General features: G+C 40.0%; 1 protein-coding gene across 1 annotated transcript in view; it reads right to left on the reverse strand.

Annotated features, from left to right (window-relative positions):
• The window catches only part of LOC117476112 (serine/threonine-protein kinase 32C-like), a 114,249-nt gene that overhangs the window by 5,016 nt on the left and 89,574 nt on the right, over nt 1-19,659 (reverse strand). The window contains exons 5-12 of the mRNA XM_034122488.1: nt 18,718-18,755; nt 16,366-16,455; nt 15,758-15,861; nt 15,517-15,633; nt 9,547-9,672; nt 9,144-9,272; nt 5,485-5,552; nt 813-1,232 (exon numbers count right to left, since the gene is read on the reverse strand). Of these exons, the coding sequence (XP_033978379.1) occupies nt 1,037-1,232; nt 5,485-5,552; nt 9,144-9,272; nt 9,547-9,672; nt 15,517-15,633; nt 15,758-15,861; nt 16,366-16,455; nt 18,718-18,755 (868 nt within the window). The 3' untranslated portion in view covers nt 813-1,036. The remainder of the gene's footprint in view (nt 1-812; nt 1,233-5,484; nt 5,553-9,143; nt 9,273-9,546; nt 9,673-15,516; nt 15,634-15,757; nt 15,862-16,365; nt 16,456-18,717; nt 18,756-19,659) is intronic.

The following is a 19,659-nucleotide window of genomic DNA, read 5'->3' on the forward strand; positions in this document are numbered from 1 at the left end:
TTTTTCGCCTGCCGTCTTGTCTGCAGACCGGTATCAGTATGTTGTTACTTCGGCATCATTTTGAAACGTGTATTACAATTAAATCACGGTCAAATATGTTCATTTTGTTGTAGTTGTAGCCCCCTTGCCAGCAATTCTCTCTGACCATTCAGCAGTCGAGAGTGTTTACGTCACTAGTTTAGCATATTCAGCCCGGTTGTTGGCCCGGTAAGAACCTCGATTTTGGAGGGCCAGAAAAAAGGTAAAAAAGTAGCCCTGAGCCGGAACTACCCCTAGTGGAAAAGCAAAATAAAACGTGCTACGTGCTGCAGTGGAAAAGCGCCATTAGAGAGGAAAATCAAACTAACATTCTGACCTTTAATGCACCCATTGCTACGATGAGATTAACGAATACTGATTATCATCGACAGGCACAACTTGAAACGGGTTTACGACATGAAACCAGCCGCACTTTCTTGGCCTGTCTGAACACAGCCACTTACTGTACATGTGTCTCGGAGAAGTTGCTCCAGGAGAAACCAGCGTTTTGAATTGGGGCACACATTACATGAAAGAGACTGGGGGAGAGGAAGAGTGAACTGAAGACTCAGGCAATAGCGTAAACTGAGTGGCTGGCTGCCTGTGCTGAATAATTCAGTCGCCCCCATCAGATTTTGAACACCCTAAACCACAATGGCCCAAAGAGCGTGGACGGCTATTTCTCGGGATGTCATCATGCTCGTGGAGCTTCCTGCTTGTGAACAACTCCTCCTAGTAAGTGATACTTTATTTGTCATGCTATACTGTAAGATTGCATAGAAGTTAGAGCTTACTCTAGGGCGTATGGGTGCAGGAGGCGGGGACTCTCTGGAAATCTGCTTCATTCATGCCCTACCTGAAGGATGCTACAGGGGGAAAAAGAGGGAAAATTGGGGGTCCTGCTGTGCGGCCCCTCCACTCCTGGCTACAACAGAGAGAGGTGAGAATGTTTCTATTGGCATGGCACAGACGCTGCAGCTGGCAGAGAGCCTGCGAGGGTCTCTGAGGCGCTGAAAGGCTAGCTGCTGCCGGGGGAGGAGCACACCGAGCCGCACATGCTCCGTTTGGAGGAGGTCTCGGGCTCCGGCTCGGGGTCCGGCTCTGGCTCGGGTGCATCCTCGTCGGTGGCCCCGCCCTCGGCCTCCCCGTCCCCGTCTCCACTGGCATCATCCACCCCGGCCTCGGGCGGACCCTCCTCCTGACGCCTTTTCAACCTGAGGGAGAGAGGAACATGAGGAAGCCCCTTTGAGACATGAACTTATATTATCTAGACAAGAATATCAGATATAAAGCTTTAAAAATGTTTCCACAGCCCTTGAAGTGAATTTCCGAGAAAATAATTAAGGCCTTAACAATTTTGGACAAAAGACAAAAGTAGACTTTAATAAAAGTTTTGAGATTTTATTAAAGAGAAAAATGTGATTTAATTTGATAATTTGTCTAACTTAATGTAAGTAAATAGGCTACTACTAATTATGATATACCATTATGGATCACCTGGAAGAATACAAATGGATGAACATCATGAAAATGATGTACACACTTAAGGATTACTTATGGCCATTCTGCATAATGAGCACTTTTGGTACATTAAGTATATTTGGATGCTCCAGTCTGTTTGTACTTATACTTAAGTACAATTATGAATGCAGCACATTTACTTAACAGAGTATATGTGTACACTCTGGTATCACTACTTTCCTGGCCCGCCCCCCCCCCACTGACACTTTACCTCAGCCATAACGCAGACTCTATATGCATTATTACATTAATGCACACAATGTTCAAATATTGTTCAAATATTGCTTACTACACATATTTCATATTTTATATTCTATAATTCACTGCATTCTATTTCGCTGTAAATTACTGCTTAACTTTATTGTATTGCTATCTATCTATATATTTTTTACAGTGTTCTTAATATAGTTCGCTATCTGTGTACTTTTTTTAGATTTTTAGTTTTATGTTTTATGTATGCACCATGACATCAAGTCAAATTCCTCGTACGTGTGAACCTACCTGGCAATAAACCCGTTTCTGATTCTGATTTCACTTAAAGGTCCCATGTCATGCTTTTCTGGTTATTACCCGTCCCCTTGTGTTATGAAGGTTTCTATGCATGTAAACGGTGTGCAGAGTCACAAACCCTCAAAGTACACCCTGTAGCGAGTAAAACTCTAACACAGAAAATACCTGTCTATGCTGCCCCAGAACGCCTCGTTGGAGATTTCTCTTTTTCTTCCTGGGTATGGTGACGTGCCCATACCCAAATGGACCCACCGTGTACAGTGGGCTCACAGGGGGGGGGGGGGGGGGGGGGCAGGAGCTCCAACAAGCCGTTTAGGACAGAGAGTGAATACACATACTATACAGAGATGCTGTATGAGAAACCAATGTGAGTTTGGAACATTGAACAATGTAAATGTATTCTAGTAGACCTCAACAATGGAATTATGATCAGTAGAAATGGCCATGACATGGGACCTTTAAGTACAAGATCTGAGTACTTCTTCCTCCACTGTGTGTTGGTTCCTTCAATTTGTGAGAATTGGGCCTGTAAGTTATTGAATTAGATTTCATGATTTATATTGCTACTCGCTTAAAACGGCAAGAAACCAGAAATCCTAAAGGTGAAGAAGAAGGAGATTTAATTAAAGATGGCAACGAAAACATCTCACTGGGAGATGACAGGGTTCTGTCGGTAAAGGCCAGCGCTGAAATGTTCAGGCAAATTCAAGGCATGTCAACAGACTTGGTTTTTATGAAAAAATGAAGAAATCAGTTAGACAAACAGAGAATATGATCTGCATACATGCACATTAGGTAGACCTCTTAATCTGATTTGAATTCTAAGCCCTTTTGGAAGTTCAGCCCCCCTCATTTAGTCCTCAGAAAAGTAGTAACAGAAACACAGACAGAAATAAATAGCGAGTGGTTGAACGTAATGAGAGGCTTTGAGTTTATTATATAGTACTCATCTCTGCTGTGCATAATTCTAGATATTATGCCCTCCATTATAAATAGAAGCAGATTGCCATTAATTAGAGCAAAGGGCTATAAAAAGACATTTCCCAAACAGGAGGGTTCCAGTAACAGAGCAGTGGCAGGGCCCAGTCAATAATAAATGAGGCAATCATTTAGAGCCGCGCTGAACCAATATTCCTCCATTAACATCGCAGAGAGGACACATATCCAATGAGAGATGGACCTCATAGTCTATATTTATGATGTACTGTGTATATTTTACTGACATCTACAAAAAGATTAGATGCATAATATTATAGCCGCAGAAGGGGGGGCTTTTATAACCTTCTGTCATTTACGATTTACTGAACGTATCCAAGTCATTTCCTCACAAAGGCTTGGCGGTCAGACAGGTTTGGAATACAATGCACTCCTCTCCTATAAACTAAATAACTTCCTGTACCAGAAACTTTATCCAGATGCACCGCACACTTTATTTTGTCTTATAGCTCATAAATGAGTATTTGCTGTGCAGCTGATAATCTCCTGACGCCGTTCTCGCTTCAGGGCACGTTCACTTTTAGCTCCACGTGCAAGTCTTTGTTCAAATGCAGCTGGTGGTGGGGGATACTTTAAACTCTTTATTACAATAAAAGCATTATTTGTGAACCTTTAAGTAAAATGATAAAAAAAACTATTCCTTTAACCTGTTAAGCACCAAGCCTGTTTTTCATGTTTCAGGCTCGAAAATGACATGCCCAAAACAAATGACTACAACTTAACTTCTAAAAGGGTTATATGAATAATTTCTTTTATCAAAGCAAGGTTACATCTGTGAGTTGGATGTAGAAGTGTCAGAATCAATATAAATGTTTTTTATTTTAAAGAAAATTCAGATTTTACATAGTAAAAAACTGTAAATTATAGTGTCCGTCCAAAAATTATTTTTTACAGAGAGTGAAAACTACCCTTGGATGATGGGTTAGTAGACTAAAAGCTTTAGGAATCCAAAGTACAACATATAATAAGTACCCTGTATCAAGATTGATGCAAAACAAGTGACATTTGACCTTTTTAGAGAGGTTTAGCCAAAACCACCCCACCTCTGAGGTGATTTGGGTGAAAATGTTTTCTTTTCCATATCTCTGGCCCCCCTTGCTCGATTTGGATGGTTGACACCTCTTTCTGACCGTTAGAGAATAGAATCGAAGGGGGTGGCTCACACACACACACATTGTGAAGAGAAAAGGTGGGGGCTGCGCGCATGTAAATGTCCAGCAGAGTGAAGGATTTCTAGCTCTGGCATTTGGAAACGAAAAAGCAGTTTTATTTCTTATGGATTATCAGACATAATTTCAAAGAAGGCACAGATACATTGGATGAACCTATGGATTAACTGCAGCATCGTTTTTTTATCGTTTTAATGCCATTGAAGACCAGTTTTGACCAAGGTAAGCCATGTTAGCGTTTCTAGCTACTTAGCTCCACATGTTATGATGTACGCTTTCGTTTATAGCGTCGCAAATGTTTATCACTGAGTGTTGAGGTGGGCACCACTAGATTCAGTGTCTCCAGGACACCAAAAACGAGTGGTTGGCTGTGCATCTAGGATAAGTAATAAGGGAGTTATTGTGAGTTTAAGTGCCGTTTTAGGTTACATTTTTTCGCTCGTGGCTAATTCAGAGGCTGAGTGTTAGCATTGTGTTTTTTTTTTAGATTTTTTTTTTAAAAAGATCAGTTAGCTGAGTTTCTTCCCGTTACATGGATATAAAACATTCATAGTTTTATTAAATATTAAGATTCCTTAGACGTTGTTTCCTGCAAATGACGCGTTTATCCGCCCGGTACCGGTCATAATAAACAATCTGGTAAAAACATGACTAGTTCTTTGCAAGTTGTTCAACTTCAACCCATGACTGGCCACAATGTCATCACTGATCATTTTAATGTTTTAGGCATTTAAGGGAAATTGTCCTAATTACATTTTTGAAGGCCTAAAACATCTTTGTTGAGTTCACTGTGACCAAGTGCATGTTTGTAAACATATGACTAAATACAGTAGAGTATTAAAGCTACACAAATGAAGTAAAATGATTATTCCTTTCCAAGAACTTCTACTTAAAATACTTCCCCAACTCTAGGACTGAGGACAGAGAACGTTTCTCTGAGCAGGGAGGCATGATTAGTGTCATCTTCTGACTAAATTCATGTGTGAACAAATCTGACAAAAATGTTGGATTGATATTTTTTTGCTCTAATTGATATATAAGAGGAGTTGGGATATAGGCGCATACTTTGGAGAGTAATGTTAGCACAATGGAGAACCAATGGCCACTGGTGAAAAAACAGTTTTAACGTGTTCTCCTTCATGAAGAAATGATTGTGCCTTTCAATGAAGGAGAAGGGTAGCACAGTGTCATTCTCTTAATAGTTTGCCCTTTGCATCTCTCTGTGTTGATGCATCATGTTATGGACGGTCTGCTGCTCGTGTTCTCTTACTTCTCTCGGTTGAAGATCATGAACTCCTGCTGCACCACTTCAAGGCACTCCTGTAGGTAGTCGTTCTCCTGCAGGCAGAAAACATCAGCATCAATCACAGTATGATCATTAGGAGCTGCGGAGGAAACTACGTCATCTCCAATTATTTGAGGTTGAAATGTCTTTTTCCTCATTTAGCTTTTTATCCTCCGATGCTCTTTTTGAGCGAGTCATGAATTGTTTTGTGCTCCTCAAATTGGATGTTTGGCCCGAGACAAAAATAGAAGCTCATATTTCCGAAAGCACTTGAGGCCATGACAACAGCAGTGAAGGCTTCATAATTTAATAATCCTGGTAATAACGGAGTGCACACAAGAAGGCACACACACACACACACACATATGTATGTACTACACACTCACACACAGAGTCTCATAACCCTGCTATTGTTAGAGGTGCGCTCTTCTTGCAGAAGCTGATCAGCATTGATAAAACACACACACACACACACACACACACACACACACACACACACACACACACACACACACACACACACACACACACACACACACACACACACACACACACACACACACACACACACACACACACACACACACACACACACACACACACACACACACACACACACACACGTTAATAACACTGATGTCATGATGACAGTCTGTTGGGAGACGGCTGTTGTCATAAATACAGAGGATATCTCGCACAGGATTTATGAATTCAATTAAATGTATTTATACGCAAGAAGGTCATTTTTTTAGGTGAAGACATTGAGGCTGGTATGCTATCCCACATTTCTGCATACAGTAACAAGCACCAAAAGTAACCCAACCACAACCACTTGGAGTACAGATATCGCCTTCACAATTAAAACAATGCCTCCTTAAAGAAATGGAAATGAAGGTTCTTCAAGAAAGATAAACCAATAAAAACACAACAAACTAATCACTGTTATTCAGAAAGGTTTAAAAGGCCATAAAAGCAGTTTCTGTGTGACCGTGGCCGTTTCTCAATGTCGAGTAGAGCTGCTGCAGAGCCACTATTTCAAGTATACTACGTCATCGAGTGGCGCCGAAGGACTGTTTAAATGCATGTTAAATGCCCAGCATTCGGCGCCACTCGATGACGTAGTATACTTGAAATAGTGGCTCTGCAGCAGGTATACTCGACATTGAGAAACGGCCAGTATGTGCTGAAAGGAGATCTGTCTCTGTCACTCTGATTGGCCAACTGGGAAATGCACCAAGCTCCTCTCAATTTGTAATCAGGAGCCAGCAGATGATCTGAATAACTCCTAATCAATTCAGGTGAATAATGACAGAGGGAAATCACAACTAACACTGAGGGATAATTATTTTGTTTTAGAACATTTACTCTGGTGTAGCCTAATGTAATGTTCTTCTCCCAAACTTCAGTATGGAGTCTATCTAAAACACCTAAAAACCCCATTGCTATTTATTATCTATCTGGGCTACTAGCTTTTTTTCTAATGATCATCTACGGAAGGGTTTTTGCTCTCGTCCTTTCTCTGGATGAGGTTGTTACTGCTCAATCTGACAGCCGTAGAGCGAGGAGGACGTGGATGCACAACACCATCCATCGGAGACAACAATACGTTGGATATCATCGCCTATTATAGGGGGTACTGTGAAATGGAGCCCTGGACCTATTTAAGGCTAACCAAGGGGCAATTTGACAGTGCTGTCAACAGCTTTTCTTTAACTAGAAGAGCGTTGCTTGGAAGAAAAAAACCGCCATAGGGACACTCCCAAACTCTGTTTTCTGTAAAACATATTTTTATGCTAAGCTAAGGCTGCTGGCTCAGAAACATCAGTACGAAACGGACAGGCGTAAAAATGGTTTTAACTTCTCATCCAACTCCAGGCATGAACATGATTGGTGTAGTCATTTTGACTTGTATAATAATCTACTTAGTAATCTTATTCCCCACAATTCAGGACAAGAGAAATAAAACAAATATAAATAAGTATGACAGTAAACTAGAGACCTTTCAGAAACATCCATAATCTCTAAAGACGCAACTAATCTGCAAACGTACAAGATACCTGCAGCTAGCATGCTTGTACATTAAGTTTATTTTTGTATAAGGAATCTTGTTTTGCAGGAATGAGTCCTAATACCCAGATGAGTCAGCATTTTACCATATCCAGTTCCCTCGTCCGTGTTTTTGGTTAGATGCCCAAAATAAGGTTAACTTTAGTGTTTTACTTTGGCAATTGCACTTGTGTTTCAAAAATCAAAAAGTGCTATCAATATGTCGAGGTTTTTCCTGCTGAGCAAACATATAACTATCAAGTGTGTATTTGTCACGGGTCTTATTTACTTCAATATTCAAAAATTCAAATGGAAAAATCCCATTGCTTTATGTGGGGGGAGCACATGTGATCCTAACCTGGAAGTCGGCCTACACAGACACATCATCACTGCCACACTCCATTCCAGCACTAACAGCCATTGATTGTGTCTTCGGAGCTGAGGCTCACAACAGCTGAGGGAAAAAAGGTTGTGGGATTTGGCTAACCTCCAATCTAAAAATATGCAGTTTTGACAGGAACTGACAGAGCGGAGAGCAAGGTAAACCTGAGCAGCATTATTATCCAAGACTGCCCCCCCTCATCTGCGAGGTATCTATGAGGAACACTCCTATACAGCAGGCTATCATTTCCTCAGACACATGTGGGTGTGCTGGGGTCCTCTTCATAATCATCTGCTTACAGTGACAATAACACGACCTGGATCTGCACAAAGATCACATTAACAGGGAACAGCAAATCATAGCATTGTATAGTGGCAAATCACCATTTTAAATGTGACAAAAGCTAAAAATAGCACTTTCTTTCATCAGAGGGAATACAGGCATTTTAACAGATGCAGTGACATCTTGAATCCCACCTTCATCCTCACAGCTCATAAATCCTCCTCATCACCAGAACACGATACTTTAAACCCCGGGGTTATGCAGCTTTACACTATCTTATCTCTTGTATCTAAAAACGAAAGATGGTGCAGATCTTTAGTTCATCCGAGGAATGTGACCTCTCTTTTTAAATACTCAAATGTACACAAATTGGTCCTTTTCAGTTTGCACGTATGATTACCGTCTGATTTACTCAAAACGAAATAACATTTCTGTTATTTCTTTACACTATTGGTAAAATCGGAAACATTGTGAATCAAGATTAAGGATGTCGCAATGCACTTGAATTGTTGATCACCATAATATATAAAAAATATTCAAATATTCACAACATGTAAATAGTACACAAATGATAATTTCATGTTAATAATCCAGCACCTTAAATATTTTTCCATGCTTTTACAGTTATGATTACTGAATCTCTTCCTGCCCACACTCTTTAAAAGTGTAAAAAAAGTTAATTTGCCAAACAAGAGGAATTAATTGAAATCATAGTCAATAATCACATTTTCTAATATTATATCGTGGGGAAATAAACAATTGAAATAAGTTTGAACTTTGAATTTCTATTCCAAATCAAGTCTGATATGATGTATTTTGATAATTTGATAAAGAAAACCAAAAGTAAATATGTTTAGCTCAGGGGAATAACAGGGAGGCATTTTTATGTTATCAACCCCACTCAACCCAACACACCAGCAGAGATGTCACTCACAGACTGAGAATCCTTGCTATTATCTCGAGATCTGTTCTTGGCCAGCCTCTTCTTCTTCTTGTGAAGGGGACGCGACTCCAGGATCATCTCCTCCAGCTCAAAGGTGGGGTCGCAGTGGAGGCGCCCTTTCTGTGGCAGGGAGATGCACAGGAGATAATAAGAAGCCCCCACACAGGGTCATAAATCAACTGCACTATACACAGAGTGCACAAATGTATAGTGAGTATACAATACTGAATAACACACATAATGTACATGAACCAGAGTGACACACCATGAAGGAGCTGCAATCACTTTCTCATGCATTATTTAGTTGCTATACACACCTTTTACACACTGGTGTTTGCCTCTAAGTGTTTATTGTATGTGTCTGTGTGTGTGTGTCTGATAGCATCAAACTGACATTAGGAACAAATCCGGCCTCGATGGTCTTCTCGTACACGGCGTCCCAGTTGACGTCAGTGAGGTAGGCAGATGCCTGCATGGCAGACAGACTGGAGTAACGATGCTCTGGGTTCACTGTCAGTAGCTGTGAACACACACACACACACACACACACACACACACACACACACACACACACACACACACACACACACACACACACACACACACACACACACACACACACACACACACACACACACACACACACACACACACACACACACACACACACACACACACACACACACACACACACACACACACACACACACACACACACACACACACACACACACACACACACGTCAGGTCACCTTTTATATAGAAATAACACTGTCGCAACTGTTGTTCACACTCACAACCAAACTCTTCTTTCCAGGACATGAAACTTGACAAATTGGAGGTGCAAAACAAAACAAAGTTCTTTTTTTACTGTTTAGTTTACAAGAAATGCAAAGTAGTGTGTATGGCTGGGCTAGCTGAAGTAGAGCCAAATATATTTCGTTTAAATGTACAGTATATAAAATCCTTACCTTCATGTGACTGTTTAGCCATAAGATTTCAATTAAAACTGTATAATTTCAAATTAAATTATTACGTTTTTTTTCTATTTGTTTTACAGGCATGCACACAAGAATATGGAGCCCAAAGGGTTAAATATAAATAGGAAATTAGGAATAACTCAACTATGGTAAAGCAACTATTGTAATTCAACACACTACACACATGAAATGTCTTTTTCTTTATAACTTCTAGCTACCTGCCTAGCCAGCTAACTAGTCAAAAAAGAGAAGCACCAGTGTTAGCCGTGTCAGCTACTTCCTGTTGACTAAAAAGACCACAAAGACTTCACACAGTTGTGTCTTTTTCCAAGAAACATCTCTAGAATAAAGACTCTTCCAGTTAGCTGCTGCTAACACTGACTCTTCTCTTTAGTATGGGGTAAATAAACCATGCTCACAACCAGAGTTGGGTGTAACGCGTTACTGTAATAATATTACTTTTGTCGGTAACGGAGTAGTGTAACGCGTTACTTTTATAATTCAGTAATCACACTACAGTTACTAACATTGCCCCGACACGCGTTACTTCGTTACTTTTATAAAATCAGTCATAATCACACTGACAGACAAGAGGGGTTTCCGCCGCAGGTTTATATGTACGTAATCTGCACGACTTGCGCGTCCACATCTCCGCGTGCAGTGCTGCATAAACATGGCTGAGTCAGCGATAACTTTCGAGGGGTGGAGGTATGCCCATTATTTTGAGTTCGTCCGAAGAATAGACAGGAATGTGACGGTGAGGTGCAAACTGTGTCCAGGCCAGAAGCTGTTATCCACTGCTGCAAACACCACATCAAACCTCAACAAACACCTGCAAAGAACACATGCTAAGGTGAAGCTAATAGCTAAGGACCCCCGAACCCAGAGTGAGGATGTTGTGAGTCGCCGCCGCCGACTCCGAAGCAGCACAAATTAGAATTTGGAGGACCGGTAACCAAAGCAGAGATGGACAGGCTTGTAGCATCCTTCATAGTAGAGGTAATGTTGCCCATTTGCACAGTGGAATCACCATCGCATCGTTCAGAGATATACTGCGCAAAATACAGATAGCAGGAGACAGAGGACAGCCATAGTCAGAGCTATCTGGATCAGTCTTATGCGACAATGGAAACTGAACTAAAGAGAACATTTGAAACTTTAGCAGTCTGCGTGATCTGCCTGTAGGGAGGGGCGGGCCGGCCCTGCGAGTAAAGTAACGAGTAAAGTAACGAGTAAAGTAACGAGTTACTTTATGTAGAGAGTAACGAAGTAGTGTAATATATTACTTTTTTTTAAAGTAATATGTAATATGTAATATATTACTTTTTTTTAGTAACGACCCCATCTCTGCTCACAACCTAGCTAGCTAGTTAGCCGGCTAAGTACTGTAAGTAGCATGTGAAGCTTTTTAAAGCTAACTCTAATAAGTTTTATTGAACATAGTTTAATTGTTATTTCTGTGTACTGTGTATATTTACTGCAGCTAGTTTGGTCGATCGATAATTACTTTGACAATATTGCCCCTTAGGCTCAGGGGCGCCGCCAGGGATTTTGGGCCCCATGAAAAGATATCACATTGGTTACTTAAACATTTTTTTCTTAATGTTCTAAAATTGTTTGGGCCCCTGTCAGTCACGGGCCCTTAGAATCGTCCTAACTTTTCACCCCCTTACGGCGCCCCTGCTTAGGCTAAAAGGAGTACATACTTTCATAGGGGGAAAGTAGAAGGTCAATGATAGAAATATAGAATATAAAATATCAAGAAGATACTGTAAGTGATCTCTACAATAAAACAGTTTAGTGCCGGATGTACAAAGATATTAATAGGAGGATGTGCAAAACAGAAAAACTAATTAACCTTAACCTAAGGGATGTGCAAAATAGCCATTATATACAGTCTTTAATTAACTATTAGTAGAGAATAACGAGTAATGAATTACTTTATAGGGATCTGCAGATAAATGTCTTCTCAAGTACCAAATATCTCGCCTGATTGTTGGCACTTGACAATCACCTTCCCGGAATTTTACTCGGGTGTAACTAAAATCTGATTTAAGGGTTGTTTATATTTCACATCATTAATCAGAATCTGCAAAGTAACTAAAATAAATGTAGTGGAGTAAAAATACCAGGTTAACCTCTGAATTGTAGTGGAGTAGAATTACAAAGTAACAATGAGCTGTCATGTGGGTATATATTAATGCTGCCCATTATGGACACAAGCAATTTTCACCCATTTATTAATGATATGTTTTAAATTTGATAACACCAATGTGTTTCTTATCCCCTAAACCGGTGTACACAGTTTAATACTGGCAACTTCTAATTGTGGGAAAAACTACAATTCCCAGTAGAGACGTGCCTTAGAACATGTTGCGAACACAGGTTGCGAAACACAATAGCCAGCATGTGTAGTTCTGCCGTGGTTTCATTCCATTTCATAGAGCCGTTTGACACTCGGCGTAACCTTGGCACACTGCCACTCCAACATCCAATCACAGAGCTTGAAGATGAATCACGGGGTTTGTCAAGCAAAGGGACTGTAGTCCCAAACGATAGCTGAGGATTCTGGGTAGTGTAGTGTCTTCGGCCATCCTAAACTCAGAAAAAACTATTTGTTTCTCCGAATCGAAGGGGGAAAACACAAAAGCATTGTACACAATTTAAACCAATCAATGTTGTGTAATTAACAAGGATAAACTGATGTTTTTAGTTGATGAGTACTGCAGATTACTATGCAAACTTCGAGACCGGAAATACTGTTTTCACCCCAAGCTGTTGCCTGGCAACGCAATTCTTTTGATAGTTATTTCATATTGCATTAACACCATATCCCAACGTGCATTGCGGCTAAAACATCCAATCACCGAGCTTCAACCATAGCTGAGGATCTTGGGTAATCAGCTCAGTGGGTGTGTATCGCACGTCTGTTTTCTGTGACTTTATTTTTAAATTCAGTTCCTGACGGATGGCAAAAAAGCCCGATATTATAGAATTAAACAAAAAATAAAAACAAGGATAATTGTGTGTTATTGTTGAGTTAATAGCAGTGTGTTATTTAGAAAAGAATAACAAATTAGAAGGAAAAAAAGATTTAAAGAAATACAGATTTCAGTATTCTGAGCCCCATTTATTTTCCTCACGGACGTCAAAAAAAGTCAGACATTATACAAATTAAAATAAAAACAATAAACGTGGCTTGATATTGAGTAAGAACATGTTTTTATGAACCACACAGCTTCCGGTCTTCCAAGACCCGACCGGACAAAAAGACGTGTTGCAGGCACGAAACATACTACCAATAGAAATACATTGCTTTTAAAATCGTTCTGTGTGACACGAAAAAAAGGGGAAAATCGTGTTGGTGAACACGAATCAATAGATTACATGCCGTGACTATAACACGAAAGGCCGTGAGACTGGGTTTTATTATAGGCAGGGGGCACTCTTTTTGAAAAAGTAAGAAATGCTATTATGAAAAATATATGTATATATAATATATGTAAAAGCAAAATGAAGTCTAGTAAACCCTGTTTGTCAGGAGTAGATCAAATGTGTTGCAGGTGATGGAGACAGGTGAAAGCCACACATGAGTGGAGTCACGTACTCCAGAGAGGAAATGAAAACTGGTTGTGTTTTTAATGGAATACCATCTGTTTCATTTTTCTCCTCAGGGTAAACACTAGAAACAATAATAGGATGTGGCTTTTGTTGTCATGTTAGCTCTCTCCCTGTGCTTTATTTTCCTCCTTTGGTCACAGGTTGATTCAGTTTTCTCCTGCAGGGCCTGCTACGTCTGGCTCGGTGGAGTCCAGACACGGTAATAATCGATCAGCAGCAGAGCGGAAGGGACCTCCGCCCAGGACGCTCACTCACTCAGACATAGAACACATGCGCGCACTCATGCTTACATATACACTCTGCCAAAAAATATCCTTTTTAACAAGTCACTCTAAAATCTTGTCTAAAAAGGACTAAGGAAATACTGTCAGAGGGGATGAGATTATATTGTCCGGGTTTCACTTCAGATTCAGATGAATCCATGTTGAGAAGAAGCACAACAGGGTTGGCTATTATTATAGCTAAAATAAGTTTGATTTAAAAAAACTATTTGAGACTCTGAAATCACTTGTTAAGATCACAACGTATATTTTCCTCAGCAATACACTGGTTAATACAAAGAGACACTCTCCCTTCTCTTACCCTCTTGCTTATTTTCTGTGCTTCCATCCCTCAGATTCCCATCTGTTGTTTTTCTTCTCCTTTGCCCAGAGGGTCTCGGCTCATCCTCCCTCCCTCCAGCTCCAGTGCCCCTACAGTACCTTTATCCTGTGTTTCTTTGGCTTCAGTGCTTTTTTTCCTTCAATATGTACCCCAATATCTGCTTTGTATCCTTGCTACCCTTTCTGCCTGCTCCTCTTGCCAGGGAAACCATCTGTGTCCAGGCAAAGGGGTCAATCTACTTTAACAAATACCTACTTTAACCCGAATCTCATAGATTTAGGATATACTGCATTTGGTTCGGCATTCTTTTACAAAGGTATTTCTTCTTACATGTTACAGGATGTTCAGATTTCATTATCAATTCATCTTGAACAAATGATTTATCGTCATGTAAATAAAATATAACAAAATTGCTAGTCAGAATTTCCTAAAGTCCAACTTAATGTCTACAGATGGCCTAATTTGTCAATCTGTCAATTTGTAACATAGTGACAATAATATTTCTTACTAAAATGACATCATCATGACTAATGAAAAAAGAAACTGATATGTGTAATGTTCAGAGCTATTTTATGGGGTGTTCTTTATTTCTTATCAGTTGTCCCTAAAAAAGATGACGACTTTTATAACAACATCAAAATCACTAACCTCTCCCATTGCACTAATTTCATGATATCATTTCAGATGACCTCTGAGTGGGAACATAATCAAGGTCTAGTGTGTAGGATTTAGGGGAAAACATTAGCAGAAATGGAAAATAATATTGTATTGTACCGCTATGTTTCTAGTAACCAGGAGCTACATAACAGTACCTAACGTACCTTTACCTAAAGTATTTCACAAGAAATCTGGGGATTTCTTACTCTGTTATGTTTGTATGTATATTGTCTTGCTCTGTAAAGCACTTTGGGCTGCATCTTGGATGAAAGGTGTTATATAAATAACGTTTATTATAAGTTTATTACTTCTTTAGAAAGAGCCTTTGGGTTTTTATGTTTTCTCTGTTGATTCTCTGATGCGCTTTGAAAGGGAGTGATGAACGGAGAAGTTTTCAGTTGGTTGCAATGTGCAACTTCACCAATAGATGCCACTAAAATCTTGGCACTGCTCCTTTAGAGAAAGACCTGAAAGGTGATGATAGCCCATTGCGTCACGCTCACCTTCCTCAGCAGGGAGACCAGGTCCTTGGGCCAGGCTGCGCTGTACTGGACACTGACTGTACTGAAGAGCTGCATCAGGGACTCCACCGAGTTACTGGCATGGATATCATAGGGCCTCTGGTAAGGAAATATGAACACAAAAATAATCAACAATAGACATGATGTAGGGAAAGAGGAGAGGGTAAATAGAGGCAATTCAGCTCTAGAACCTATAAAACTCAGATTGTCCAAGATGTCTTACCCATCCACGAAGCACTTCGAAGATTGTCACCCCTAGTGACCACCAGTCTACATCAAAGGCATAGCCTGTACCCCCACTAACAAAAGACTGGAAGATCTCTGGGGCTGAAAGCACAAACAGAGAACACTTCAGGAGCAGAGAAGCTTTTTTTAAATACTGCACACACATGTAGTCAGAGAGCATCTTGTGTTACTTTGCAAAATGTCAAAAGAACATTTTTCCTCAGCTGTGCAGTCGACTCACAAGACAAGGGACATTTTTGCCTGAGTTTTTCACAAATAAACACAAGAGCTGTAATTTTTATCACTTAATTCACACAAGGGCCTCTTTAGTGATGATGAGCGAGTAGAAATATGCTGAGAAATCAGCCGTCTAGCACCTTCGAGCAGCAGTGATGAACTAAACTAAAACTCTCATAAATACAGACTTCAGTTTCCTGAATCACAGTACCCACATTTAGAGACCATTCTTTCTTATCAGCCTATCCATTCAAAATGTAACATTAGTCAAAAATACAATAACCTCATAACCATTCTTGTTCAGTATGGATGTGTATGTGCACGAAGCGATCAGGCATGATAACATGGTTTTAAAGATGGTTATGTTACCCATGTAGGGCTTGGTTCCAGCTAAGGCAGTGGCTCTCTCTCCGTCCTTTATTATCGTCGCTATGTTGAAGTCCGTTAGGTGAGCGTGACCTGAGAGAAAGAAACACAAGTCCTTCACAACTAAATCCATCAAAGCTTTGGTATTTTTTTAGAAATGTCTACAAATAGAAAATAGTAATGTGTCAAAAGAAAATGAAATGAAGGACAAGAAAAATGTGACATTCCAGTGGTTTTGTGTGTAGAGCACGTCCCTGAACTCTGACCCTGTTCCTTTTGGGACATATTATCCTGCATGGTCATTTCTGTGTCCTACTTGTCCAGATGGACTACATCTCACTTCTCTCTGTAAACTGTGCACTTGAAAGGTTTTTCGGCTGTCGTTTCCAATTTTCTCCTCACAGAAAAACATGACTCTATACTTACAGCTAAAAAATAATCATGGATATCTATATATCTAACCTTACTAAATCTTATTGAGATGAAGATCTCTTTTACAAGAAAACCTGATGACAGCAGAAGAAATGAAAATAGTGATAAGGCCCACAGCCATTTACACACAAGCACATCCTAACAGCAGTGTTAGAACAGATACAGCCATCTCTAAAGAGTTCTACAAGTAAAAGTTTAAATTCAACAACTGGTAAGAGATAATGAAGTCCTTTGTGATTTGAAAAAGTGGAAGGGATTTTTCCCCTGTATTACGTGATGAAGAATCAGGAGTAAACTTGTTTAAGAGATGTAATAAACTAATATGAAACAAATGATAAAGATGATGAACTAGGAATAAAACGGTGGTAAACTGCATCAAGTTGTTTTAAGGTATAAAATGTGTATGAATAGAAGATGAACAAAATGATTTTGGTTTCATCTGCAATACAATTGTATACTGTCTGAAGATGTTTAGAAGATGGTATAAGGCAGGGCTATTCAATTAGTTTGGAATGGGGGCCGGTTGATGAAAATGATCCAAAGCAAGGGGCCGGGAAAAAGATGGCTTGAAATATGAGCAATCGTATGAAGAGCTTCAGATACAGTAAATACTACAACAGCATAGTGGAGTGCATATATTGTGTTTCATTCAATCAAACAACATAGCCCCAAGGCCTTTATAGATCTAAATGGCAAGTTCAGAACTCAGTATGACTACATGTGAAGCTAATTTAACCATCAACATCATTTCATTTGATTTAGGTGAAATGATCTAATCATTCACGCAGAGATGCAATAAATGACAGGAGTTACTACAGTAGCTAGTAGGTGGGTTCGAAACCCGAGCCCGCCGAAGTTTTCAGGCAATGTCTTCCCCTCTATCTCTTAATTTAATTTTTAATAACCTCTCTGAAAGGCACTCTGGCCCCAAAAAAAATCTTTAAAAAAAAAATTAGATTACTTTTTAACAATATACTCAAAGGGCCAGTAAATATCACCCCGGGGCCGGATTTGGCCCGCGGGCGCCAATTGAATAGCCCTGGTATAAGGTAAATAAATATGGATACAATAAGTATGTGTTAAGAAATAATGTTGTTCATTAAGATTGCAAATGATAATGGACCGACCACAGAACCTTCTGGAACTCCTTTAATTATTAAAAGAGAGGTTGATGCGAGACAATTCACACTGTAAAGATTGGCTGTTTTCTATTAAAGGTCTCCTATTATACTCTTTTTCATCCAAATATTATAGGTCTCGTATACATACAAAACATGTCTCTGAAGTGTTTGGCTCCAAACACCAAACAGATCATTGCAGCATCCCATAATCCCCTCTGTTTCAGCCCTGTTTCAAAAGTGCTGATTCTCTGTCTGTTACTTTAGATGAAAATAAGGTGCCACTCCCCACGCCCCTCTGAGAGAGATTTGGTTAAAAATAACTCAATGGTGCTCTAGGAGGATATTCAGGTGATAAGGTGGGGGGGGGTTTACCTTGGTTGGTGATTGGCTAATGGTTACACAGGACCAAAAAATCGTTATGACATCATAAAGTGGCCAAAATCGGATCAGCTCATTTTCAGACAGATTTTTATAGAAATGGATCAGGACAAAAAGTGAGCGAATCTTTTCTCCTGAAACTTTCAGAATCTCTTTACACATGTGTCCCACATGTTTATGTAGAAAATACATGAAAAAGTTGATTTTGCGTAATAGGTGACCTTTAAGTAATTATATAATGCGTTCTGATAAATATATTTGAATGTTTGTTTTCCCTCCCTTAACAAGGAGCCTAAAATAAATGCTGAGTGTTATTTCGCCCATGTCTGCTGCACACCGACAACGTCATATAAACAGAGACAGACACATGGAAACACACATAAGCACTGAGAGACACAAACAAGCAAACAGTTAACATCCTTACCTTGCTCATCCAACAGGATATTGTCTGGCTTGACATCTCTAAAGGAGACAATAACAGACACATCAAAAACATAACGAAGTAACGAAAACATTCTTATGTTATGTCATAGTCATCAAAAACATTAATCAGGTTTCCATCCAAATGAAGCTCTTATTCTAATTAAATTAATATGCACTTCTGTAGTGCTTATACACCATTTCAGTTGTCAGAAGACTGACAAAACAAACTTAATAACTTGAAGAAATGTAAAGCCCAAAGTGTGCGTATAATTCTAATGTAAACACATACTATAACAGTGCTTTTAGTCATTTAGTTTGCTGTCATCTAGGAAAGACTGAGATTAGATGTGTACAGTATGTGTGGATGTGAAAGTCTGTAGGAGGTGTTTGAAGGCTGATGAATGCGTGAATTCTGTACATGTTGGTGCAACATGTTGTGAATGTGTGTGTGTGTGTGTGTGTGTGTGTGTGTTTAAGTGTGTGAGAGGGAGATCACTTTAATTTCCTGCATTTCAAATAGTGCGCAGGAGAACGGAACCCTCTGCCCCGGGAGGATCCTGCAGGAGAGTCAGCACATGCCTTTTACACTGGGCACCTCTATGCAACCGAGGGACACATCCAGGCACACACACACCCTAACACATACACACACACACATATCACATCATTTCCCAATCCCTACAAGCCCTCCGCGGGCAATTAACGGAGCATGCAGGGCTTATTTAATTATGCTGCACGTCATGCTTGTGTGGAGAATACACGGTCCGCAGAGAGCATGTACACTTCCCATAGGACGCTCTGTGCCAATGCAACGCTAAACTGATGCTAAAATCATCTGCCAGAATTGTTGGAGGGCTGTGGTGGAGAGGGGGGGGGGGGGGGGGGTGTGTGTGTCTGATCCAGCAGTATAAGGCTGGAGGGAAATACTTACATGTTCACAGGA

This window comes from Trematomus bernacchii, unplaced genomic scaffold, assembly GCF_902827165.1.
Source record: "Trematomus bernacchii unplaced genomic scaffold, fTreBer1.1, whole genome shotgun sequence".
NCBI lineage: Eukaryota > Metazoa > Chordata > Actinopteri > Perciformes > Nototheniidae > Trematomus > Trematomus bernacchii.